Here is a 27,624-nt window from a genome sequence, read left to right as displayed (position 1 = left end):
TGGGTGGCTTTTAGCATTTGCGTGTTTGTGGGTGGGCTCCCTCTCTTCTGCATGCGTCAGCATGGGGCATTGTAATGAGCTCATTTGGAAATAAGCTTACACTTGCACACTTTGTTAGTTAAGAGTGAATACATAACATTGTTTAGATGCTTTTCAGTATAGAAACACAGAGAGAATTACTCATAATTTCTCAGATTGAATTATCTGATGCATTCCTCTAGCTGAGAACATAATGCGTTCAACAGGAATGCGTTCATTTGTGGCAGAACTGTAGAGGTTTTTTAGACCCATTCTTGAAAAATTCACTTGGTATGTTTAGCTTAAGGCTCTCAACATTAAGTGCCAGTTTCAATATGTTATAACTGTAGGTAATCTTTGGAAGAATCAAGAAGAATCAGTGGCTGTTTTGACTCCTGTCTTGGTGCTCCACAGCTTTCTCATGGATGCACATTGTTTTATTGAGTTGTTCACAGCTACAGTGGGACTTTTAGAGCCACACAGGCTCCTAACTCTTCTTCAAGGTTTAAGACCAGCCCCAGCATTGACCTTTAGCGAACAGTATTGTACTGAATCTGGTGGGTAAACTGTGAACCCAGCAACACCCCGCAGATCTGGAGGTGTGAGTCTTTCTCTGCCATGACCTGCTCAGATCTCTATATAACACTATATACTGTGACCTGTTGTTATTGATTATTTTTGAAGAACCTGATCAACATTTACTGCACAGGTTACAATGATAGAATTTCAATAAATTTACACTTCAGAAGGGAATTACTGTCATTTTTTTTTACTATGGTATTAAAGCATTAGCGTGGGCTTGTAGTGGTTTTCACACCTTGTGGTTTGGCTTTAGCATAAGCCGTCATGCTTTCTGCTTACGTGTGCGTTGCCCACAGTCTCATCTGTGTAGGTTATAAGCAGGCATATGCAGTGTGAGAAGGCAGCTTGATGTATATTTTTCCAAGCTTTAAGTTCTTGTTTTGTACCTAAAAAATTTAGATTTATGACTTCAAAGAATGGTCAGCAAAACTGATTAAATAGCTTGATTGTGTTAAAAGAGCTATCCTTACCTTATAAGAACCCCTTGAAAATATTGTTAACAAAACCCACTAGATTAAGCTTTGTAGAACTTTCCTAAATGTTTCCAACACTGCTCAGTTTTTCTGGACCCACATGGTTACCTTTTTCTCTACCTGCAAATTTCTGTATAAACCTATGTTTCACAACTTAAGCACAGATACACAAACGTGCTCAGACATCTCAGATATATTCTACATCAGTGGCTTATGGCACAGCTTCTGCAGAACATTCTATATTTCCTCTAATGACCTCACTGTGAGCCAAAGAGAATTAGCTCCTCTCAGCTCAAAGTGCGTCTGTCTGGGTCTCATTACACATGGCATGTTTGCAAATAACCAAGTTTTCAGTTTGTGGTGAAGAGTGAATGTGGGGGAGGGCAGTCAAGTGACTTTCTGCACCATATATCAGTAAGCCACAGATCATATGCAGTATCCTGCAGTGTGCTGTAATTAAGAAGTCTAGAAACATAGCAATATAAAATTATGTAAAAATAATATAAAATGAATGCTCAAGATTCAGGTGTATGCTCAATTAAAAATTTATGATATTCCGATAAGACACATCTGGACGTTTATGAATGCTTTTGTAGATAACCACAGGCAGTAAAGTAAGGATTAAACTAAAATGTTGTATATAACGTGTCCATATTTATTTGCCAGGCATTTAGGATGTCTTGGATTCAGTACCAGGTGTCGGCCACTTCCACTGTGGTCACTTTGGTTTAGTATGCTTTTTTGTATTTTTAAATACAGATTGTCTTCTCATTCACATAGGTAGTACTGTATTTTGGCACATAATAACTTCCTGGGGGTATTTTACTACATTGCATTGGAGTAGGTAGATTTCTCTAAATACACCACTGTCAAACTTGGTCTTTGTTAGTTTACTCAAACATGCTACTTTTGGATTACAGAGCTTTGCCTAGGAATCCTTGCTTTGTGCTATAATTTTCAGATCTTGAATTTTAATATTAGTCACATCAGTACCACCAGGACTCTTCACTTTTTATTATCGTCATGCATTGTATATCAACTGCCATGAGATAAAATTCATTGTAATCAATAATTTATGAAGGTTTAATGGAAAATCTAATTTATGAAACTTTTAAGTGAAATATGGTTTGCAGTGCTGAAACCTTAGGCAGGTCCAGCATTGCAAAACTTTAATAATGGCATGGAGGTTCCTGATAAACTCTGTATTAAAGACAAATGTTCTAAATGTAAAATTTGTCAACCTGTGTAAATTGTGGAGAATTAGCCAGACTGAAGTTCTGAAATAAAATATTAATAAATGTACATTCTCTCTTCAGCTATTATTGATGATCTTGTTATTAAATGCCAGATTGTCTGTGTGTGTCCTTATAGGCATCTGCTGTGTGTCTGCGAGCCCCCGTTTCAGAGTCCCTGTCTAGGCTGCAGAGGGACCAACTTCAGAAGTTTGCGCAGTACCTCATCAGCGAGCTTCCACAGCAGGTGTGTGGATTTTTTGTTCTCTTTTTAATGGTTTGATAATCTAGTTGGTTTTGACTGCTTTATATATCTGAACTTGTCAGAGATATAAACTCAGTCATATGTAACCAAGAGGTGCAAAAGCATCTGTGACCTTTTTATGTAGTTGTCAATTCTGCAGTGTCAGATAAGCATGATATTTTAGAGCTTCCTCTCCATTTGAGTAGCATTTTCAGCCTTGTGGTTTAGAGAGAACATTGAAGAGTACCTAAATTTGTATTCAGAAAGACTAACATCTGTTAATCTAAAGCTGCAACAGTATTACCCGTTTGTGGAGATATTGTGCAGATATCAGCTTTAGACCAGATAATAACATTCAGGTTCTCTTCTTATAATACAGATTAAACATCTTATTGTTGCTGACAAAAAGAGCATCACAACTTTTTTTTGTGCTATTTGAAAATACCAGTAGCTGGTTTTCATTTTAAAGAACGTTTATTTTGGTTCTAAAGTTATCATTTCAGAGGTTTTGTAATGATGGCAACATTGTGACTTTGCGAATGGATTTTTCATATATGTTGATATTGACTAGCTTAAGTACAGTCATTTTAGAGTAACAGGAATACTATACACTATACGGTGCATCATCTAGTTTAGTACTTGGAATTGGTGTTCAATGTGGAAAAAGCTAAATACCTAATGTTCACCTTGTAAACACTGTCTACAGCTTAATAACAAGCTGAGCGAATGTACATCTAAAACTTTGTTGTGTGCTGCCAGATCTTGCCCACAGCCCAGCGTCTCTTGGATGAGCTTCTTTCGTCACAGTCAACCGCTATTAACACAGTATGTGGAGCGCCAGGTACGGTCACCTCTTTCATTGTTGTGATTGGTGCTCTGCTTTAGATATCAGTATCTTTGAGGAGAACTGTTGGTAGTGCTCCACAAAAGAGTACCAAAGACAATGGTAAATTAATATATTGTGTGGTGTTGGGCGTTATTATTCTGGCTTATAAGTAACAGGAATTCCTAATTGAGGCTTCACGCTGTTTTTAAAGCCAAATACCCACTCAGAATTAATTGTTTCTTAGGGGTTGCTGGAGTATAAAATGCCAATGAATAAGCATGTGTGAACATGCAAAGGCATCACTGAAAGTCACCCCCAAAATTACTTGTACTTGGAATGAAGATCTAATTAATAGAGTAGCATCTAATGCCTGCTATGTTAAAATAGGCCAGACTGCTTGCTCCGTCGGTCATGTACAAACTGTTCACTAGAGCTTTGACAAGGAGAGCTTTTTTTGTTGTAGGCAATTCAGCTCAGGTGTACTACACTCCACAAAAACAGCAGTAAACAGCATTTATTTTACATTTACATTTCTAGCTGTAGATATGGCAATATGTTTAATTCAAAGTAACTAACATTGTAGGTAATCATTGTAGGTAACCAGCATCAACACTTCATAACTCCATGATGCTGGCTAGCTAGCAATATAAACAGCACTACTCAGCTTTCCTAGTTAGCACTGTTTAACATTTAGAAATTGTTGTATTTTGCTGAGTAGTGCTAACTGGCACAGTGAGTAGTGATGTTTGTATTGCTAGCGGTAGCACTGCAAACAGCACTCAACTTGATTACAAGACAGCTGTTGCAGAAGCTTAAAATGTTTAAATTTCAAAAAGGTCAGCATTATTTGTTGCGACCATTTACCGTAAGTCATGCACTTTCATTTGTGTAGGCTGGAACAGTGCTTCAGATATGAGTGAACTTTTTCTTGCATGCCTAGTCCTACATCTGAAATATGTTTTTTATTTAACACTGCATAATTACAGATGTGTTGCTATGATGGCTTTGTGGAAACCTAAATACTAGTAGGACAAATATTTCTCACTACACACTGTAGCATGTGTAGTAGTGTATAAGCCATGTAAGATGGCTAGAAACTCATTTAATTACTGTTTTACAGACCCTACAGCTGGACCTTCGGCCTCTGACCAGAGCACCTGGTACCTGGATGAGTCTACCCTCAGTGACAACATTAAGAAGACACTGCACAAGTTTTGTGGCCCTTCACCTGTAGTGTTCAGGTATGTACAATAAAACTGTGAAAGGTAAGGGACCTTTTTTGCCACATTGAGAACTTGAGTTGTTTATCCAATGTGGCCACAGAAAAAAAGTTGTGATGTTATCGGTAACGTGAACGTTTGTCCTGCTTCATCTTACTGCCTGTGTCTGTGAGTTTGAAGTTTGTAGCCTATTGCTACTGTATAGTAGGTCTTTTTGGCCATCTTCTCATTAAGCCTCTTGCGCTTTGATTTAGCTGTAAACTACAGCTCATATTTCCCTTAGTGAATGGAGGGTTAATCAAATACAAAAACAGTGGATGCGATCACTTCTCAGGATTTTGAAGGCTTCTTATGCATTAATCACCAGTCTCCCCAGTATGTGTGTGTCACTGTATTTATTCATAAATCATTGTAGAGCTGTACTATCATCCTGCTAAACTTGTTCTCTTTTCATTTCCAGTGATGTGAACTCCATGTATCTGTCCTCAACGGAGCCCCCCGCTGCAGCTGAATGGGCCTGCTTACTGAGGCCCCTTAGGGGCAGAGAGCCAGAGGGCATCTGGAACCTTCTATCCATCGTCAGGGAAATGTTCAAGAGGAGAGACAGCAATGCTGCCCCACTGTTAGAGATCCTCACTGAGCAGTGCCTCACATATGAACAAGTACGGAAGAAATGCTTATTTGTTTCAACTCCTGTATGGCATTAAGGGAGTTTATTGTTTGGTAGAAAAGCACTAAAGATGTGCTGATACCAGCTTCACACTCTGTAGTAACATGGCTCTTTGTTTTACAGAAAAATCAAGTTTTTATGTTTTGTAAATGTATAAAATTCATTGCATTATCAGTAGCTTGAGAGCAGGCATTAGACAAGGTCACTGAGTGGACAAGGATGACACAAGGTATCCAGTTGCAGAGGACTGTATACTACCATCACAGACTAAAAGAAGAAAATTGGTATTCAGGATAAGATATCGGCTGTTAACATGGCATCAGTGCATCACTAGAAAAGCCAGTTATCCACAGACTAAGCATGGAATTGACAGTACTTTCAAGTCCTGATGATATATTACAACACATTTTCTTTCTCTCTCTCTCTCTCTCTCTCTCTCTCTCTCTCTCTCTCTCTCTCTCTCTCTCTCTCTCTCTTATTTTCTATTTCTATCTCTGTTTCTGCCTTTTTTACTCTCTTTATCTCGGTCTCTTACTGTCTCTCCCTCTCTCTCCCTCTCCAGATCATTGGTTGGTGGTACAGTGTACGAACGTCTGCATCCCACAGCAGTGCCAGTGGGCACACAGGCCGCAGTAATGGGCAGACGGAGGTGGCAGCTCATGCTTGTGCCAGCATGTGTGATGAGATGGTGGTGCTGTGGAGGCTGGCGGTGCTTGACCCCACCATGAGCCCCCAGAGGTGAGGTGTCTCCAGGTTTATCAGTAAACCTACACCTCCCTTTCCCTTCATCATTCTAAGTTTTTTATATATTTCTTTCTATCTCCCGTTTATCAAAAAGGTAACTGGGTCAGTTTTGTGCTTCAGTTAAATGGTCGGGTTAAGAAGGTGCTTCAATTCACAAGAGATGAGATACTGTCAAAAATCAAATTGCAACGTCTAAAATGATCTCAGCTCTCTGACACCTGAGCCTTCTGTCACATAAATGATTGTTCATTGAAACCATGATTTCGACCTCTCTGTGATTTCACAAACAGTGCTGGTAATGCATTCAGTTTACCACTGTGCTTGCTAAGTAGTAGTGTCTGTGCTCTCAGAGTGGACAAGAAAAAACGCTCATTTGTACATGCTTCTTTGTGATTTAGCACAGTAATTCTCAAACCAGTCCTCAGGGACCCCCACACGTTCCACATTTTTGCTCTATTCTTATGTGTTGGGAGTTGGGATGGAACAAAAATGTGAACTGTCTTGGGGTATTTGAGGACAGGTTTGAGAACTACTGTGATAAATCACAATGAAGTACGCACAAATGAGCGTTTTTTCTATACAAATGAGATTTTTTTTTTTGTGTCCACTGTAAGAGTACAGACACTTCTCTGGCATTCCTTTACATGTTCATGTGAGAGGTATGGAAGTGTATAAAATACGATTGCAGTTAATAATCAGTCACCATAAAATTCCTTAAAATAACTGCGCATGTTTATGGTGACAATTATTTTGAGGTGGCACTCAAAATATATTGCAAATTTTCTTATTGTTCTTATGTTCTTACTCTGATGCAGAAACATAAATTTAGTTTTCTGTAACCCCCCCCTTCACATAGGCGTTTGGAGCTTGCTGCCCAGCTCAAGCAGTGGCACCTCAAGGTGATTGAGATTGTGAAGCGTGGACAGCACCGCAAGTCCCTGGACAAGCTCTTCCAGGGTTTTAAACCAGCTGTCGAGTCCTGCTACTTCAACTGGGAAGTGGCTTACCCCCTGCCAGGCATTACCTATTGCAGCACGGATAAGAAGAGTGCCTCTTTCTGTTGGGCCAGGGCAGTGCAGCAGCAGAGGGGGGCCAAGGTAGGGACGAGTGGGGAACCTTTAGAGCCTGGAGGAGCAGGAGGAGGTGGGCGTGGTGGGGGAACTGAAGTAGGAGCTTCTGAACACAGATCACGTAGCAGCTCTCACACACCTCAGCAGGAAGTGGCTGTGCGGCCCAAGGAAACCATTGTGAGCAAGAGGAAAGGCATGTCAGGAGTCAACAGTGGAGGAATGTTGGTGCGGTTAGGTGGTGGAATGTCCTTGTCTTTAGATGAAGGTACAAAGGGCACATACAAAGCTGGTGGTTCCTCTTCTTCAGCTAGCAGCAAAGCCAAACTGACCCAGAGCAGTAAGAGCTCCTGTGGAGGCTCTGGTGCTGTTGGAGGGAAGCACCCCAGTGCTAAGCGGCGCACCAGTAGTGAGGACAGCTCTCTGGAGCCTGATATGGCCGAGCTGAGCCTGGACGATGGCTCAAGCCTGGCTTTGGGAGCAGAAGCAAGTAACACGTTTGACTTTCTGCCACCACCGCCGGAGATGCTGCCCTCACCTAGCCCTCTGCTCCGAGAACCGCGCAAGTATAGTAGCAGTAGCAGCAGTATTGCCAAGGACCGCACATTTGAGGGTAAACGTGTCACCCACTCAGCAATACCACTGGCAGCAGATGGACCTCACTGCTTCTCTAAAGAGAGCCCCATGGTAGTAGCAGTAGAGAAAGAAGTGGATGTGGAAGCAGAACTTGAGGAAAACGGAGCAGATGAGGATCCAGTAGAGGACGTTAGGCCCTCTCCGTCAGCAGCTATGGCAGTCCCTGTCACAGTCAAGCCTCCTCGAGGCCGGAGAGAAGGTGAAGGTAGCAGCACGGCAGGGACTCCTGGCCCACAAGGCCCAGAAGCAGCAGCGGCAGCTGCGGCTGGTGGGGACCCAGTTGGTGAGGATGACTATCAGGTAAGGGACAGATGAATCAGAATTTGTATACTTGCCTTTTGATTTTTAAAGTCTTGATTCAGTTAATTTTTCTAGTCTTAGCTAGAAAAGGGAAGTTTTAAAGATGTTGTGTGAACCACTACCCTAGACAAACACAACTCTTCATATACACCTACCAGCCACTTCATTAAGTGCACCTCCTTCTGTCTACACTCTGTCTATTTTGTCTGCTCTACGCCCCATAAAAGTGTATTCATATTTATATGTGTGTGTGTGTGTGTGTGTGTGTGTATATATATATATATATATATATATATATATATATATATATATCTCTATCTTAAAAAAGGTTATGGAATGTAGATACAATGAAAATGTACTTAATGAAGTAGGTAATATAACTAATATCCAACTCTCTTTTATTGTAGGCAATGCTAGATGATAAGCATCCCATAGAAATGTAACCTAGTATCCATATATTTATATCTATCCATATACATACTATATGTCAAACCCATGGTCCTATCTCTTTCAAAAGTAGAAGTTTCAAAGCACATCATTCAAAATTTTGCTCTTCTTTTACCAGGCCTATTATCTCAGTGCTGCTTCTGAGGAGGGGGCAGAGAGAGGAGTACCAGACAGCAACCATGAGGAGGAACCGGACATATTTGCTGGGATCAAACCTCTGGAGCAAGAAGGGCGAATGGAGGTAAGGAGATTTTGTTAGAGCTGAGGTTGTACCCAGCTTTATTTCCTTTTAATTATGCACTTTATTTCAGGCTGCACATAATTACATGTGTTCATTATGTAAACACCCCCCACTGTGTGCAGGTGCTGTTTGCATGTGCAGAGGCCCTGTATGCTCATGGGTACAGTAATGAAGCATGTCGTCTGGCTGTGGAGCTAGCAAGGGATCTCCTGGCCAACCCTCCTGACCTCAAGGTTGAGCAGCCACAGACGAAGGTAACGCACACATTGGCTTGACACACTTGTCATTTTTTTAATCAAGGTTTAAATTAAAATGTTGCGGTGATATGGACACTCTTGAAGCCATAGCACAGTGACCAGTCTATTATGAATAAACACAGCAAGTAAGCATTAAATAAAATTCAGTGTAGAGAGACTTAAACCATTGTGTTTTGGGCTCATGTCCTGTCTTAAAAGCTTTGTCTGTTATTGTTTTAAACCTGTGAATCATTTTTCTTCTTTATTAGGGTAAGAAGAGTAAGGTGTCGACCAGCAAGCAGACACAAGTGGCTACCAACACCCTGTCTAAAGCAGCCTTCCTGCTGACAGTCCTGAGCGAGAGGCTCGAGTTCCATAATCTGGCCTTCAGTACTGGCATGTTCTCCCTGGAGCTCCAGAGGCCTCCAGCCTCCACCAAGGCCCTGGAGGTACACATCACTCTTCTAACTCCAGACTAACCTTTTACTTTATTTATATTTGCCATTTTAGCCTCAGCACAGCTTTTGCCTTTGAGTACTTCCGCCTGGTTACCAGACACTCAGCCAGATACAAAAAGTCCCGTAATTAAACTAATGATCTAGGATGGACATGCAAGCAAAACACTTTGTTTATTCTGTATACGTTTGCATGGTGTTCTCTGTTTTTAGGTGAAGCTGGCATATCAGGAGTCAGAAGTAGTTGCTTTGCTAAAGAAGATTCCTCTTGGGCTGGTGGAGATGACCGCCATAAGAGACAGAGCTGAGCAGCTGCGTGATGGAAACTTCTGTGATTACCGGCCAGTTCTGCCTCTCATGCTGGCCAGTTTTATATTTGATGTTTTGTGCACCCCTGGTGAGTCTCAGAAATATGAAATTCTGTGTAATATGATACTACATGTTTAGGGCAATGGTGTCTGCAAAATTGTCTTGAAGCTTCATCTGAAGCCACATGACTTTTATCTGTTTTGAAAGTAACTGATCAGATTTAGGCATTAGCGTTTGGCCTTTCACACTCTAAAGTAGTGCTGGACAAGTATTGAAAAACTCATAGTATCACAGTATTTTCCAAATGAATCATGGTATCACAAGTGTCAGATGACATTTAAATGTCATTAATAAAGTTAATGAACCAGTGCTTCATAGAGTACTCGTTCTCTACACTTAAAGAATGTTTTAGGGTGTTTTCACACTTATCCTGAATAGTTCAGTCTGCAGCCAGGACCGATTCTGGGCTCACTTTGGGGAGGGGCTCATTATCACTGGTTTGCTTTTTACAGACAAGAATTACATCCCAACTTATTGTTTGTGCAGTTCCACACGTTACTTTGAACGTCAAGCATGAACATAAAAAGTACTACTGAATTTACTATCTGCTGATGATGCAGTGCACAGACAGTAAATGAGTGCTTTTAAAGTTTTTAGATTCATAGCATTTTAGCTGTAGGAAATCCATGAGCCTGATTGTTCTGAACATTTTTCCATCTCTTTTCGTGTCTATTTTGTAATAGTGGTCTCTCCGACGGGTTCTCGCCCACCCAGTCGAAACCGTAACAATGAGATGCCAGGTGATGAAGAGCTGGGCTTTGAGGCTGCAGTTGCTGCACTAGGTAAGAATGGGTAAGAGTGGGTTAGCAGTCTTGTGTGTCTCCGAAAACATGTGCAGCGAAGAATTAAATCAATAATGACCTAAAATAAGTCTTTATATTTTCCTCTCAGGTATGAAGACTACAGTTAGTGAGGCGGAACATCCTTTGCTGTGTGAGGGCACTAGGAGGGAAAAGGGAGACCTTGCTTTGGCCCTCATGATTACCTACAAGGATGACCAGAGCAAGCTGAAAAAGGCATGTCATCTAATCTGTGACAACTGCTAGCTTCCATATTGCAATCCCCATAATTTTTTTATGTGCTAAACGTTACAAATTTAAACTACGGTCTAAGACACAAGCCTTCAAACATTCTATTGGAGGATGAGACAAACAGACCTAAGGGGCTTTTCTAAGCTGGCCGCATCCTTGTTCTGCTCAGTTATTTGGTTATTGCTTGTGATCATAGGAGCATTTCTTGGAGCAAGAATTTCTGGAGCTGAGTCATGGTGTTTTACAGCGGGCTTCTCTAATTTCTAATATGTTTATACTGTTGTGTGTGTGTGTGTGTGTGTGTAAATATATATATATATATGTGTGTGTGTGTGTATATGTTAACAGCTTTGAACTCCAATGTCTGCAGATTTTAGACAAGCTTCTGGACCGTGAGAGTCAGACTCATAAGCCTCAGACTCTGAGCTCATTCTACTCCAGTAAGCCAGCCACTGGGAGCCAGAAGAGCCCATCCAAACACACCACCCATGGGACTGGTGGAGCTGCAGGGGGTGTGTCCAAACACGCAGCACCCACAGGAACAGGAGGTTCAGCCTCTGTGCAGGGCGTAGCCAGCGGAGGGGCGACTGGACAGCAAGGTGGGCTGACAGGTAGTGGTGTCCAGAGCACAGCGACAGGAGAAGCAGTTGGCGAGAACCGAGAACAAGGTGAGCCAAAACCCACACTGTTAAAGATCAGGATAAGCCTGTATAACTGGCAATAATGTGAGGACTGGACCACAGTGAAGTAGATCTGTGTCAATTAATATGGGTTTAACAATGCTTGTGACACAGTACATCGTGGGAATCTCTAGGCACTTCTCGATTAGATTTTGATTCAGGGTGTTAAGATGCATTTTAAAATGATTCTTAATGCATCTATAATTTTTCAATTTTGAGTTCCCCTTCACCACCACCTGTCCTTGTGGCTATATCAGCCTCCACTCTTGTGGGAGGGCTTTCCACAAGATTTTTGAGTTTGTCTGAGGGGAATCTCATGAAGGATGAAAAGGCCTGGCTCAGAATCAACGTTCCAGTTTAGACCAAAGGCGTTGAGGTTGAGGTCAGGGCTCTGTACAGGCCACTGGGTTTGCAGTTTCTGTAGCCTACAAACAAGTGATTTATGTGATTGTTTATGTGGTTGGTTCTATTTAGAACTAGGTTAGAAATTCTGTTTAGAATTAGTGTAACACCTTTGCATTATTTTGCTGTTAGATATTATTTATATAAGCCATTTATTAAGTGATAGTTATTTATTTTATTTTAGCTAGTCATTAATTTGCGGGACTTCTCTACATGCATGTGTTGTCTTGCTCCCACCCGCACTGGGCTGGTTAAATTACACTGAAAATTAGCCCCATTCCTCAAAATATTGTGTTGGGTCTGGTAGGGATGCAGACCTCTATTACGGACCTTGGTTTGTGCACAGAGTCATGCTGGAACAGGAAAGGAGCTTTCCCAAACTGTTGCGTAAAAGTTGGAAGCCTATAATTGTCCACAATATCCTTGTATGCTGTAGCATTAACATTACTTTTCACTGGAATGAAGAGGCTGAGCCCAAACCCAGACAAACACCCCCAGACCATTATCCCCCCTCCACCAAACTCTAATGTTGGCGCTATGCATTTGGGTAGGTAGCGTTCTTTTGGCATCTGCCAATCTCACATTTGTCCATCAGACAGCCAGATAGTAAAGCTCAATTCAAAGTACATGTTTCCACTGCTCCAGAGTCCGGTGGCGGCGTGTTTTACCCCACTCCAGCCAACGATTGGCATTGTGCATAGTGATCTTAGGCTTGTGTGCAACTGTTCAGCCATGGAAACCCATTTTATGAAGCTCCCGATGCACTTCTGTTGTGCCGATTTTGCTGACTTTATGCGCTACGTTTGCGTGGTCTGCCGCTTTGTTGCTCAGCTGTTGCTGCTCCACTTCATGGTAATAAAATAGTGCGTTAGTGAGATCCTACATTTTTTTTCCTCATTGAGGCTGGGCTACTCTAAAGTGTCCTACTTCATTATAAACAAAAAGCTTTCATAAAAATCTGATTATGACGTGTGAATTCAGAAAGTGATTCAGGATCTTTGAAGAGAGAATCACAACGCATCTAAGGATCAGTTATTTTTCCCACCACTAGTAATTATACCACCTAATGCAATTGCATTGCATAATAATAAAAGTCACTATCTTCTTAATCAACACCAGCATGTTTAGCATCATTAGTCACAGTCCCAGCTCCAGGCTTCCAGCTCTAGTCTCACTAATAGGTCGTTTAATAACATGGATGCAGTCATTTGTTCATTCCAGTTTTATCCATTTATGTCATATCAAATTGTAAACCATGTATGATGTGTATCATTAATTTCTTATGAATTAATGCAACCTTACTGTATATGGGTCTTGGAATGTATTGGCCAGTAGCAGTTCATTTGCAGTTAATTCAAAGACTGATATACAGTAAGATTAGATTCAATAAAAAGAATCTAACCTTGCTGTATATGGGTCGTTGAATGTACCGGCCAGTAGCAGTTCATTTACAGTTGAGGTTTCCTCAACTTTACTTTTTATAGTGACTATGTGGTGCCACTGTTTCTAACCCCTGTGTTTGTGTGTGTTTATGGCAGATGGAGCTCAGTCATCCTCATGTGATCAGCAGAATGAGGTTGCCCCCTTTAAGCCTGAGGGTACAGTGCCCAGCCGCCTGGCGCTCGGTGGGCGTGGAGCCTATGGAACACGCTGCTGGGGCTCACCTGTACGGCAGAAGAAGAAGCACACAGGTAAGAAGATGTACTGATATGCAGCACCATTGTTCTACACCTGTAGTTAATGTTACTTTAACCCCTCTACAGTGGATGCATGAAATCTCATTAACATTGACCACAGAGTTTAGAAAAGTATCTGTCGTCTGCATTATAGTCCTGCTAGTCCTTTTAGTATATTTCCTAAATGTCACGAAAAGTGTCCCTTATTTGACCGTTTCTAACTTGTTCTCTCTCAGGCATGGCAAGCATTGATAGTAGTGCTCCCGAGACAACCTCAGATAGCTCCCCCACGCTCAGCCGTCGCCCGCTGCGAGGTGGTTGGACAGCTGCCTCTTGGGCGAGGGGTCAAGACAGCGACAGCATCAGCAGCTCGTCTTCTGATTCGTTGGGCTCCTCGTCATCCAGTGGGTCACGAAGAGCTGGAGGAGGAGCCAGAGCTAAGAGCACGGACACCAGCAGGTGAGACAGAAACAGAAATAATGGAGTTGACTTGGGCTAAATTGTCTAACATAGAAGTTTTAGATTTATTGGACAGTTTGATTAAAATTTTATCGCTGTGAATTACAAGCAGTACTAAAAAGGTGATAGAAAAGCTCCAGTGGATTCAGTCCTCCTTTAAGAAGGCTTTGAACTTTCCTAGCACAAAGGTTGTGATCGAAAAGCAAAGCAGAAAATGAATCCGGGATTCATGTGAGCTCAGTTAATGACTTTCTTTTTCCCATTTGTAAACATACCAAGTATTTTTTTTATATAAGAAATTAGCAGTGGTGGACAGCAACATAGTACATATACTTTAAGTATTTGTATTTTTATTAAAGTATGAGCACTTTTAAGACTTTTACTTTTATTTGTATTACATAAAGTATTTTCATTGATTCTCTGCAGAATGTGCTATAGAGGGAGAAAACTGGATTCCAGAAGAATACAATACAGTTTTAAATTAAATCATATGAACTTTTTAATTACCTGATTTGTTCTACCCATAGAAGCTAGAAAACTAGCTATAGCTATACAGCTGCAACTTCGTAGTGTTGCTTGTGCAGGTCAAGGCTGTGTACTGTTGCTGTGTTTGTCTACTCTTTTTCCATTGTGTTGTGTTGGACTTGCTAGGAAAGAGCTGTGTCATGTTAGGCTACATGACACCTACATGAGCTTGTCATGACAACTGACATAACCCTACATAAATGTTGATAAATGCCTGTTCCAATAGGCATCATCTATCATAAAGGCTACATGAGCTAACTTGGATCAAAATTGGCAAATGTAACATTTACAGTGAATGACTCCTATTGGAATAAGCGTTTATAAACGTTTAGGTTGGGGTTATGTCAGTTGTCATAACAAGCTTATGTATGTGTCCTGTAGTCTTATGAACAGTACCCTACAGTAAACTGGTCCCACCACTAGTCTTCACATGATAACTGTAGTAAGTCACAGTAGTTTTGTACTTTTAAAAGCTCTAGAAGAAATTTCAATAAAGACTTTTACATTTACTTCAGTAATATTTTACTTAGATGTCTCTAATTGTCTGTGCTTAAGTACAGGATTTGTGTGCTTTGTCCACCACTGGAAGTCACCAACTTGGAAACAAGGGCACTGAATCTCTTAGTGTTTACTGGGTGAATCTGGCATACCTCTGAAAGGAAAAATCATCCTCATCATTCATTGTTAAGAATTTGCCATGAGTGCTAAATGTGTAGCTGGCTAGCTAAAGCCATTTGGACTTATTGGAATGATGGACTACCTGGTCAGATTTTCTGCTGGAAGACAAGTGATAAGAGCCATCACAACATACCAGACACTGAATTGAATCCAAATTTACATTTTGTGGTAAATAGATGTCCTTGCAGAGCCCAAGGTGTCTGATAGTGAGATTAATATTCAGAGCATCAACAGTGCGCTCAAGATAGCTTCTGGAAGCATTCTGGGTGCATTTTCGGATGTGTTTTCAAAACATGATTAGGGCTCATATTCACAAAGGTTGTATTTCAGTTCTCTACCATAAAAGTTAATGTTCCTGATGATGTATTGATGCTAGCAGTGCTTTAAAGGTTTACTGCAGACTTTATCATTTTTAGTCAGGCTATTCTTTAATATTTCTCCTTTCTCATCGCTGCCTTATTTTACAGGTATAAAGGGCGTCGTCCTGAATGCCACGCTCCACATGTGCCCAATCAGCCGTCAGAGGCGGCTGCTCACTTCTACTTTGAGCTGGCTAAGACGGTGCTGGTAAAGGCTGGAGGAAACAGCTCCACTTCCATCTTTACTCAGCCCTCTGCCAGCGGGGGCCACCAGGGACCTCATCGCAACCTGCACCTGTGTGCCTTTGAGATTGGCCTGTATGCATTGGGCTTGCACAATTTTGTGTCTCCCAACTGGCTGTCCAGGACGTACTCTTCACACGTGTCCTGGATCACAGGTGAGTGAAAGGATATTCTGAACAATTATATTGTAAAATTTGTTAAGCCTGAGATTTCTTATTTGGCTTTTATGTTTTCTTGGTTGCTTTGCCATTATTGTCAGTATTATATCTTCTTTCTGTCTTTCTTTCTTTCTGTCTCTTTTTTTTTTCCAGGCCAAGCTATGGAGATTGGCAGTGCTGCCCTCAACATCCTTGTAGAATGCTGGGATGGTCACCTCACCCCTCCAGAGGTGGCGTCGCTGGCAGATCGGGCATCACGGGCACGGGACCCCAACATGGTGCGGGCTGCAGCAGAGCTTGCGCTGAGCTGCCTACCTCATGCTCATGCCCTCAACCCTAATGAGATCCAGAGGGCGTTAGTGCAATGCAAAGAACAGGTACAGCAAACACTGTCATCTACAGAGTACTGTGAACAAGCAGAAATTATTTTGCTTATTGGGCAATTTGCCACAACACAATTTAAAATCGAATGTAGAAATGTATGAAAAACACACATTCATAATTACCCCAAAAAGAAGACCACATGTTGATTTTTTTTTAAAAGGAGAATAGATTATAAAATTAATAAGAAAAAAATATTTAAAGATTATAGGAACATGAAACATGACATCTTAATAGGTTGTCACGTTCACACAAACATAAGTACACGTGCAAAAGCTTAAGGAAAGAAATCAGCAGGCTAAGACTCGAGAAAGAGGTGGGGGTTAGAGCACCCACAGGTGTCTTCCCCATCTAAGACAGACTTGGGTCAAAGCACTTATAACTTTATGCAAATTATATGTAAAATTTACAATCTACATATACAATTGCTGATCATTACAAATCAAAACTATTATAATGCAGACCTAAATTGGTTCAGAAACCCAACTAAACACAGTGTCATTGGTGGGATTCAGTCAATAATACAGTCCATCGTGCGCTGCTTTAATGATGCCGGCAAGAGTTGCTTCCAGTCAGGCCAAAGGTCTTGAAGGTTCCCGAGTGGTCACCTTTCATCCAGTTATACGATGATGGAAAAACCCAGTCCCAGCTCCTGTATTGTAGGCAGTCACCCTGTTGGAAGGGATAGATTGGAGTTGGGCATAAACAAGTCCTTATCTCATGTCGCAGCATCCTTCTCAAGGAACATGTTAACAGGTCTCACAGAGACATCAGCGAACGAACTATTATTCCTTGGTGTAAGAAATGTATTCTATATTCTATAAAATAAAAATATGTTCTATATTCTTATGTTCTATAAATTCATTTATACATTCAAAATGTTCCATATTAAAAAGATTCAAAGTTGATTTTGGGAGATACATCCCCTCTGCATTATATATTGTTTGTCAGTCAGGGTGAGGGCTGCACAAAAACCATATAAAAATCATAATGTCCAAGGTGTGAAATACAGGATGTCCGGGAGGACCTGGGACCCCCTAATTAACCTCTTGGACCCTCTGAATGTCTGAAATCAAAATTCTGGAAGGTCCCTGAAAATAAACGTATGACTTTATGCTGTCCCTTAGGGAACAACAGATGCTCAAATACAAATTTAGGGGAAGGCCGTTGTTTAGCTGCTTCACTCACAAAACGACAAGCTTCTGTCTGGCATTCTTAACTGGTGATGCAACACTGGTCTGCCTCAGGATGGTTTAACCATTTAGTCTTTCGTAGCTGAGTTGAAAAACTTTACAATATGCCATAACATATTTGTAAATCTGAAAATTTGCCCAATTTCTGAAGAAGTTTGTTGAAAGAGTGAATTGTTTTCGCAAACTGAAAACAAAAGAGGAGATGTGTACGATCTCACATTAACTTGAAAAGAGCATTTCCAGAAGACGAATTATTGAACTAAACATTTGTTGCCACTGAAACTAGCATCAGTGCCGCTATGGTGAATGAGTTAGCAGCCAGCCAACATGGGACCCCCCGAATACCGGGTGGTATTTTGCACACTGAAAATGTCTGTCTTTTACTCAATGTGAATTAATTCAAGATCAGCGCTGATTCTGCAGACTATAGTAGGACTGCAAGGATCACCATAACATGGCGATGGTAGCATGATGCCGATGGTGGTGTTAGGCATATCACTGGAATAACTAGGCATTTTGTTTTCCATAAGAGCACAGCTAAGTGAAGCGCATGTTAGATAAGAAGCAGTAACCACAACACTTCTGCACCAGACTAGTTGCGTGCAGCAAGCTCTCCGCATTGACTGTGGGGCACATGTTGACGGAAGGGAAGTGTGGTAGCCATGCTCAAAGCTTAATGTTTGCCATGAGATGCAAGCCACTTAAAGCATGCATAAAATACCCCTGTGGCAATGGTCTCTTGTGTTCAGCTTTGCTGCCGTGCCAGACTTTTGGTATGAAACAAGCTCTTGTTAGCTTAATTTGTGCGTTTGATTCTTTATGTCCATTGTCACAGAGTGTGTGGTAGACTAAAGTTAACCTATGTAAGCCTAATGGCAAGTTATAGGCATATAGGCCCTTTCACGTATCCGGGTTCTCGCTTCTGTTGGTTTCTGTTAGCAGGTAATCTTGTTTTTGGTCAAGCCAAATCAAACGGTGCAGTCCAGCTTTAAGGGTTTTGCTGTGTTCCTCAGTTCCACAACTCCAGACAAAAACAGCCATACCTGGGATTTTACAAAAATTTGACCAAGCACACATTAAGATCAAACTGGTACCAGTCAATCTGAAAGGTACAGGGTCCTAATTTTAGAGTAATTGCTGATGTTTTCGGCTGTCACTTTGCAGAGAGCAATGTTCATCAGATTTTTCTAGCTTTAAAAATCTTGATGAATTATCAGATTAACTATCAAAAGAAAGATTAACTGTCATACAGCTAAACATGAACGTTTACAACTCTAGTTCAAACTCTAGCAGTTTACTGATATTGCAAAAGCAGTCTCACCCAACAAAGCTGTGCAACCAAAGATTTAAACTTATTTGTTGGTTATTGGTAGTAGCTGACATCTTTGATTAGCCAACTTGGTACAATAACGCTGCAACCGCAGCTCTCTTTTTATTCCTAGCTGTTAACTGTGTCAAACCAGTACTTTCTGAGGTTTGTACTTCTTCCTCATTGATCTGTACAATCTGGCCATCACCTCCTCTTTCATAACATTTGAAACCAAAAAAAGTTATGTGCTGTTATTTTTTGGGTACTTGGATGAATTAAGGTATTGATCCAGTTACATAATCAAAATCATGCAGGACAGTCTGTGTATATATGCCTAGCATATCACAGTTGCGTTATCTAGCAGTATATCCACAATCCAATGTTCTTTAATATCATGCAGCCCTAACACCTAATGCCTTATTGTAACATTTTTAGGGCAATATAACAGCAAGGCAAATTGTCCTCTCTCTCCCCAGGATAACGTGATGCTGGAAAAGGCCTGTATGGCAGTAGAAGAAGCCGCGAAAGGTGGAGGAGTATATCCTGAGGTGCTGTTTGAGGTGGCCCATCAGTGGTACTGGCTGTATGAGCAGACTGTAGGTGGAGGCTCCGCTGGACAGAGAGAGGGGCCAAGCCGATGTGGGGCCAACGGTGGGGCAGGGCGGAGGCCTCCAGAGGGGGGCTGTGGTGTGCTAGACAGCGCTGGGGCCATGGACTCGTCAGGTGTAGCAGCAGTGACGGCGTCTGTGACTGCTGCTGCTGTGGTGCCTGTCATCTCCGTGGGCTCTACCATATACCAGTCCCACACGCTTCCTGGCTCAGCAATGGCTCACACGCAGGGACTACACCCCTACACAACCATTCAGGCCCATTTACCCACTGTCTGCACCCCACAATACCTGGGCCACCAGCTCCCGCACGTTCCTCGCCCCGCTGTTTTTCCTGTTTCTGGTTCTACCTATCCACAAGTAAGAACGCTTTGTTATTTTACTCTTAGACTTGACCTGTTGTTTTTGAAACTGTTTTGATTTTAATTGTGCGAAAGATGCTTTCTTAATTTAGCCCACTGATTTATGAGAATGAACCTAAAAGATAGCTTGACACATGCTTATGAATTAAATGTGACCATGTCTCAGAGCCAAATAACTGGATTTTTCTCATCTTAAGGTAATGGGTTCTATTTCTGTAATTGTAAGAGTGTCTCTGTGCTCTCTCAGGGAATGCACCCTGCGTTTATTGGTGCCCAATACCCATTCTCTGTGGCCTCTGGCCCTCATCCCCCCATGGCAGCAACTGCAGTCACCTTCCCAGGAGTTCCTGTACCGTCCATGACACAGATTGCCGTCCACCCCTACCATACTGCAGATGCAACCTTGCCCCTCAGCACAACTGTGGCAGGTGAAGAAAAAGAGAGAGCAAAGCTGATGCAGAGTTCGATTGAATGAAGATTTTTTTTTTGTATTTGACAGTCTCAAGGCTTTTCTGTCTATATGAACAGTTTTGGTGTTTGTTTGTTTGGATTAATGAATTCATGGATGAATGGATAGATAGAAATGTAGATAGAGAACGTCTAAAATTGGTGCATGCAAATGAGGACTTAAGGTCCACACAACAGGACAGAGTGGAGTTTATTTTCCTATTATAGACAGGCAGATATTAGTAGCTCTTCTGTTTACATTCACCTCCAGTGGGTCTAGTAGCACTTCAGTCTGAAACGAATTGAAAAAAATGTCCCCCATAAAACTCATTAGCACACTTTATAGCATGCTTCCTTCCTTAGATTTAGAGCCTTGCTGTTTTTCAAAACTGAGACCATAAAACCATTAAAGCAGTAAATGAGGCACCTTGGATAGGTGCTCCTTCTTCTGCTGTTTAGTAGTCAGTGATATCAGAGGGGATTTGCAGATTGCATGTATTGTTTTCTAAAATGTCATCATTAACCAAAAAGGGTGCAATTTGATAATCAATCTGTGTGGATAATTTGGGAGATTTAATTGCAGTGAAGAAAATTCATGGATTTACCTCTGAATGCTAGTAGTTGAAGCAAGGCCATTTTCTTTGTTTCTTAATAATTAATTTCCCATTGTACATTCTAGTGTGCAGTAATTCTCTGAGGCCATCTGTCTGTTTCTCTTCAGTAGGTGGGGTTCACTCTGGCTCCGCCATCCAGGCGATTCAGGGGGCCTCTCTTCCAGGCCTTTCCTCTCAGCCAGCCTCGTTGGTCAGCACGCCATTCCCTGTGGAAGATGAGCAGCACAGTCAGCCAATCAGCCAGCAGGGTCTGCACTACCTGCATTCAGCCTACAGAGTTGGTAAGGAATGCTGATTGTTAATCACTGATAGCCCTTAAGGCATGACCCTCCTGTGGTTGTGTCACTGTTTGGCCCCATTAGAGTCCATCTGGTGCTGAATTATGTGCTGAATATTAAGAGCCGCAAATTGGAGGTTGGCTGAGTCCATGTTGTGGCAGTGACACAGGCATTTAACTCAGAAATATTACATTTGTGCATGACAGCTGCTTTATTACCATCCTATGGCAAAGTTCACTGTATTAGAAGGCTTAATAGTCTTAAGTGCAGGATTAAAAGGCAGTTGGAGAATTGCTGTTACAAATGATTTAATAGTTTCTGTCCTCATACAGGCATGCTGGCTCTGGAGATGTTAGGCAGGAGGGCTCACAATGACCATCCCAATAACTTTTCCCGGAGCCCTCCATACACAGAGGATGTTAAATGGCTGCTTGGACTTGCTGCACGACTTGGTAACTCCTTTCATCTGTTGCACACAGCATTCACACAGCTAAAAAAACTGCTTAGCTCAAGTGGCTTGCCTTTTCTCTCTCTAATGAAAAAGAGAGGAATGGATGTAAAATATGTATCGGCATAATGTAGTGCCTCCAGCTGGGAGGTGAGGAGGGTACAGAATCATGCAAAAGGAGTCAGAAAAAACTCCTTACATAGTTATTGGTAGCAGTGGGTATGCATGTGCTATCACAACAGAGTATTTTCCCCAAAAAGTGCTAGTTTCTCTGCAGTCAAAAGTTAAAAACTAAACGCTTTCTTCTGCCAGTCAACATCAGACTGGTTTGTTTTGTTCTCATATGAAATGCAAATGATGGAGAGTGATACAAACAACATGGTGTGTATTTTGTCTAGCAGCAAAAGATCAATTGCTTTAGATATTTGGTTCAGAGCACTTATCAATTATAAAAAGGGTTTTTGTTGGGTGTTATAGATGTCATAGAATGCATTTATTCAGCATTTTAAATTGTTTCTTTGATGTCTACATTGAAGGTATGTGACTTTGATCAGGGCAAAAATTGTCCAGATGCGGTTTTACATGCCCTTTTACAACCATATAATTTGGCCCTAGAATAAAGCAAATTATTTTCCCTTTTATGGTGTGCTCATGAATAATTTGATTAGCTTTGCTCCGATTGCTGGTTTACAGTGAGGTACCGCAATGGCTTGCACAGAAGCAGCATGTCGAAATAGACACAGGCAGGAAAATAAAATTAACCCTCATATAAAAAAGCTAGGTCCTTATTCTATTTAGTTAGTTATGCTAGTTACTTGAAGCTTGTTGGTAGCTAACCTTACTTATACTACCTCCTTCCTTTTGACATCGACAACACTACAAAGCAAATAGAAGTTGTTAGCGCACTATGCAATTTAAGATAATCTGGCTTCAAATATCAAAAAGTAGATCTTATCACACTACATGGTTAGCTACTGACAGGTTGTGGTTGAGGTTGTGATGCTAATAAAGCTGGAACTTCCCTTCTTTTCAGTGGAAAAGAGCGCTGAACGAAGCTTGCTCAATATTGACCAAGGTTTGAGAAACTGTCCGGAGTGAAATATGCAGAGCAAACTAACAACTCTGAATTAAACTTGTCCAGGATCTTGTTAAAGAGAACTGAAGTTGGCTTTTTGTTCGCGAGCTTGTTTTGTGAATTTTCTGTTCCACCATAAATGGTGCCACACTTGCATTCTGGTGCCTGTACAAGCTGTAGCATTTAAGGTGGAACGGAACATTTAAGAAGCTGGTGAATAGGAAGCCAACTTAAGCCTCATTTAAAGATGAACCCAGTGATAGATTGGTTTCTTGGGAAGGGTATGAAAGTGCTGAAATCCCCCTCACAACCTGCAACATTTCTGCACATAGTGTGCCATTTTTATTGCTGTTGCATCATTGTCGTTGTTTTGTTCTTCGCAATACCTGCTGGGCTAGAACGTGGAATGTAAATTTTGAGGGCATAAATATTAATAAGGCTATTATGTAACAGTTTAGGATTTTGGAATTGGCCTGTTTTACCACTCTCTTTTGCAAATGTAGAATTTTCAGGAGACAGCAGTGTTTGAGGTTCACGGTATGTCAATTCCATGTACTGAACTCTCTGTTCAACTATGCAAATGTAAATACAGTTTTACATTCTATAGTACCTTTAAATGGGGAGAAGCGTGAGCCTTTTGAAATGCTGCATCATGTTCATTCCTACTTTTGCTCTCTTCCTGTCTCTAGGCGTGAATTATGTGTATCAGTTCTGTGTGGGGGCTGCTAAAGGTGTGCTGAGTCCGTTCGTCCTGCAGGAGATCATAATGGAGGCTCTGCAGAGGCTGAATCCTGCACACATACATGCTCACCTCCGCACTCCTGCCTTCCACCAGCTCGTGCAGCGCTGCCAGCAGGCCTACCTACAGGTATATGCCCACTACTGAACATACAGTTCTCTTTCAGTATAGGAACTGATTTAATGTTTGTGGTGTTAAATTTGAGTGTGATAACTAAATTTTCAAGCAAATGTTAACCACATCGTGTTGGTCGTAACATCCAAGGAGCAAGTACAGGTCTTCAGCAAAGATATTAAAGCTGAGAACTACTTTATTTAAGCGCATGTCTCTTTTAATAACTGTTTTTATCTGTTGTGTCTGATGTGTACTAAGCAAATGTGAAAAGGAGATATAATGCCAATTTGACTGAATTATACTGGATTTCATGTTCAGTTGTTAAAACGGCCCTGAGATCATTTTTCTCCCATCCCTCATACTTGGACAAGATTGCTTTAAAGCAGTGGTCACCAGCCTTGGTCCTGGAGATCTACCTTCCTGCAGAGTCTTGTTCAAACCATATTCTGTCATACCTGCTCCAGCAGTTGTAATAGTGTTGGGTAAGACAGGGGCGACATTTAAGATGCAGGTTGTAACTAATGCCGTTCGACTTGGCTCAGAGTTGAGAAGTCAGAGCTTGGAATTGCGTCATTTTCAACATCTGCGTGTTTGAACTACAAAGTAGGAAAAATTCAATGAAAGGCAGTATTGTTAGCAACAAGTTAGCCAACTAATGTTAGTGATGTGAGTGATACCTTTAATGTATTTACCTTCTTAACAGTGAACATTATGGTCATTATAGTGTTATAGATTTAAGTAATTCATATGTCTGAATGTTGACTGATCTAAAGTAGATATAATTTAAAAGATGAGGTTTCTTTATTACTGTCGACAGTATGAGCAGCCATGTTGATTTGACGTCATAAGCTGAGGATGGAGTTGAGAACGCCATCCTGATGGTCCGAGTAGGAATTCCTAGTTGAGGGGGACGCTTTTTGTAGTCAGAGGTGGGAAATTCAGAACCATGAGCTTCAGTTGAATGCAGCCCAAATCCACGGAAGAGTAGATCTCCCAGATACTGCAGCACTCTTTTGGGCTGAATTCATTGCTCAAATGTAAAGTGTGTGTGTGGTCAGAGTAAAGATATTAGGACCTTTCAGGGTGATGGGGACATTTACTGACAGATTCCATAAATATCCAGACTTCTGTTTTTATGTGATGTGTCTCTTTCTGGTTTGTTCTTTTAATCAGAAGTTTAATGCTATTTCAGCGGCTAAGACCAAAGGTGACGGTGCCCATTTATGAAGGATATCTGCACATCTAAGTCGTGCTAAGTAAGGATTCTGAGCAGAGCTGCCGTGACCGTCGCCCCCAGTGCACATAAATAGTGCATGAAAGCGTAGTGTTAAAAGAAGATAGCAGAGCCTGAGTATGCTCGCAGGACGGGCCGTGCTGATGAGAGAGTTTCTAACACACACTGACAGTCCACGGCCTGAAAGCAGAGAGAGAGAGAGAGGGAGAGAAAAACCCTCAATCTCTCCTGCAATCTCTCTTTCTTTCTCAGTTTTCTCTCACGCTCTCTGTCTCTTTCACTCTCACCATTGCTTACTCTCATGCTCTCTCGAAGGAATATTTAGTAAGCCATACAAATGTTTCTGGAACTTACTATCAAATACTGTCAGCAGTATCATAGTTAGGCATATTTTCAGCTGCTGTACCTTTCATGCAATTTTAACCTTGTGTTCGCCCTGCAAGTCGCCGTTATCACTGGCATATGTCATTTCATATTTATTATTTGTCGGTCCTAGCTCATTTAAACAATTGAAGAGTTCTCCTAAACAAGTTATAAACAAAATAAATCCATACAATGTTTGTCTTTGCGAGTATAAAAGGAAGATATTTAATTTGCTTATATTTAAAGAGTCTTGTTTTCTGCAAAGGAAAACCTTTTACATTTTTGCATGTTTTTGTCATTGCTTGACAATAAAATAGACCAGAATAAAATGTCAGTTCACAGTAGAATGTAAATTTAATGCAATTTGTTCTTTAACTATACTATATGTACTATACTATAGATATATTACTATATCTTCTACAGAGGACACATTTGCACATTTGTGGCTAGTGCAAAACTTACATTCTATATTTTGTGCTTTACTTTTTTCCCCACTATACTATACAAAATGTGAACTACAATATATTTAAGTTTGTTCCCTGTAGAAGATTGTTAATTAGCTAAACATGTAATTTTACCAGGGGTGTTCAAGTATGACTGTATAGTAACTATAATCATAAATTACATTTGAATAATTTAGCACAATGATTGAATCACTCTCTATATTTGGCCAATGACATTAGGTACCCAGGACATGCATCAGAGCAAAGATCTACCATGACTGACAGTGACTCATTTGTAGCGTTGCTGATGGGAAGCATGTTCTGTATGCTGTCTGTCCCTATCAGTATCCCTGCGTTACGTTTTCTGCCCTATTTATTTGCTCACAAAATAAACATAGTGAAGTTTGAGTCATCAAGTAGCATCAGTATTTGTTCTGATGAATGCCCCTTTCACACCAGAAATCACTGAGCCATGCTCTTGTGCCTTATTGCATGTTTCCTGGTTCTTCCCACAGTACATCCACCACCGGCTAATCCACCTGACCCCAGCGGACTACGACGACTTTGTGAACATCATCCGGAGTGCCCGTGGGGCCTTCTGCCTGACCCCGGTGGGCATGATGCAGTTCAATGACATCCTGCAGAACCTGAAGAGGGGGAAGCAGACCAAGGAGCTGTGGCAGCGGATCTCGCTGGAGATGGCCACATTTTCACCTTGAGCGCTCCACATACCAGCTGGGACTCAACTGCAGCTTTGAGCCCAGCCCAGTCTGACCCACAGCCCACCTACCAGGTCATGTCCTGCACAAGCCCATCACTGGCAGCACAATCAGTCCTCCTCTTGGCCCTGGAGCACTCCAGGATGGTAACCAGTGTGCAGTCTCGCGGAGTTGCCAAGGCCTGGGAGTAATTCAAGTCTGAAGGGTTCCTGCCCTTAATAAGTTGACGAGCTCATTGTTGTGTCTGAATATTTTATGTGTGATGTCGAGTAACTTATGACTAGTGTTTATCCTCAGAATCTGTCCTTTTTCCCTTTTCACTGAACTATGTTGATGCTCTGTGCTCTCCTCCCTTGAGTTTGTTTAAATGGTTGAAATACGAAGTTTTTTCTTTTTTTCCATTTGTTTTCTTGATGTTCGTTTCTTCAAATTTGAATGAAACCACTAAATGTCAGACTCATACTGCAACATTCCTCTGCCTTGGAGGAGTGAGCCTCCACCGGTCATGAAAGATTTCAACTTTGGATATTCACACCGTGTTCAAACGAGGGAAAAAAAGTTTGTTAAAAGAATTAAACAGACATTTAATATGAAACAATAATCTGAGTACGGGTGAGGATTCTTCTATGTTTTGTTTATTCTTTGTTTTTTTGATATTTTGTATAGTATGGTATGTCTGCAGAGAGCAGTTTGGAGAGTAAGAGAATGTTAAGTGACTGCTATGTGAGTTCCTATTTCCACTTAGCTGTTGGTGGCAGGGGCTTGAGAGTCTTGGAACACAGAGGTCTGGCTGGACCAGATATCTATATTTTTTTAAGCTTAAATAACTCTTCGTGTTTCACAAATTATCAGTAACAAGTCCACTGCCAACTAGGCCCTCTGTATGTCGTTTGACTTTTCAGTCCTTAAATCTGAAGGATATTTGTGTTTTGTTTTCTGTTTATATGTACTTATTACCAGCAAGTATTTGTGCATACACAGACACAAGCAGTATTCTCTTTTCAAATCTAAATTGACCTCTGTCTGTCTCTCATGCTCACTCTCTCTGATTTTTTCACCCACTGTAGCTTCTTCTGGACAGGTGGTCCATCAAAGGCATCGCCAAATCCCTGTGTTCCACTTTTAAGTCCAGTGCTAGCTTTGGAACTCACTAGTAGGGAGTGACTGTGTAGAAAATGTACTGTGATATTTTTGTATTCTTCAAAGTGTAGCTTGGTTGGGAATAAAAAAAAAAATATATATATATATATATATATATATATATATATATATATATATATATATATATATATAAATATATAAATATATAAACTGCTGATTGCAAAA

General features: G+C 41.1%; 1 protein-coding gene across 4 annotated transcripts in view; it reads left to right on the top strand.

Annotated features, from left to right (window-relative positions):
• The window catches only part of zswim8 (zinc finger, SWIM-type containing 8), a 45,392-nt gene extending 17,816 nt beyond the window's left edge, over positions 1–27,576 (top strand). For 2 of the 4 annotated variants that reach the window (XM_036574505.1, XM_036574504.1), the window contains exons 6-28: positions 2,445–2,552; positions 3,309–3,390; positions 4,496–4,616; positions 5,056–5,257; positions 5,828–6,003; positions 6,866–8,012; positions 8,578–8,700; positions 8,823–8,954; positions 9,206–9,385; positions 9,605–9,788; positions 10,444–10,542; positions 10,652–10,776; positions 11,162–11,459; positions 13,412–13,564; positions 13,786–14,008; positions 15,679–15,968; positions 16,125–16,348; positions 19,331–19,822; positions 20,072–20,252; positions 20,993–21,166; positions 21,496–21,615; positions 23,376–23,554; positions 26,095–27,575. In XM_036574505.1, the coding sequence (XP_036430398.1) occupies positions 2,445–2,552; positions 3,309–3,390; positions 4,496–4,616; positions 5,056–5,257; positions 5,828–6,003; positions 6,866–8,012; positions 8,578–8,700; positions 8,823–8,954; positions 9,206–9,385; positions 9,605–9,788; positions 10,444–10,542; positions 10,652–10,776; positions 11,162–11,459; positions 13,412–13,564; positions 13,786–14,008; positions 15,679–15,968; positions 16,125–16,348; positions 19,331–19,822; positions 20,072–20,252; positions 20,993–21,166; positions 21,496–21,615; positions 23,376–23,554; positions 26,095–26,298 (5,217 nt within the window). In that variant the 3' untranslated portion in view covers positions 26,299–27,575. Of the gene's footprint in view, positions 1–2,444; positions 2,553–3,308; positions 3,391–4,495; positions 4,617–5,055; positions 5,258–5,827; positions 6,004–6,865; positions 8,013–8,577; positions 8,701–8,822; positions 8,955–9,205; positions 9,386–9,604; positions 9,789–10,443; positions 10,543–10,651; positions 10,777–11,161; positions 11,460–13,411; positions 13,565–13,785; positions 14,009–15,678; positions 15,969–16,124; positions 16,349–19,330; positions 19,823–20,071; positions 20,253–20,992; positions 21,167–21,495; positions 21,616–23,375; positions 23,555–26,094 lie in introns of all 4 variants that reach the window. The other 2 variants (XM_036574506.1, XM_036574507.1) reach the window with 2 other exon arrangements.
• Positions 27,577–27,624: the final 48 nt, after the last annotated feature.

This window comes from Colossoma macropomum, unplaced genomic scaffold (genome assembly GCF_904425465.1).
Source record: "Colossoma macropomum unplaced genomic scaffold, Colossoma_macropomum, whole genome shotgun sequence".
NCBI classification, from domain to species: domain Eukaryota; kingdom Metazoa; phylum Chordata; class Actinopteri; order Characiformes; family Serrasalmidae; genus Colossoma; species Colossoma macropomum.
Note: the sequence above shows the minus strand (reverse complement) of the source record. Positions and strands in the feature narration are given on the sequence as shown.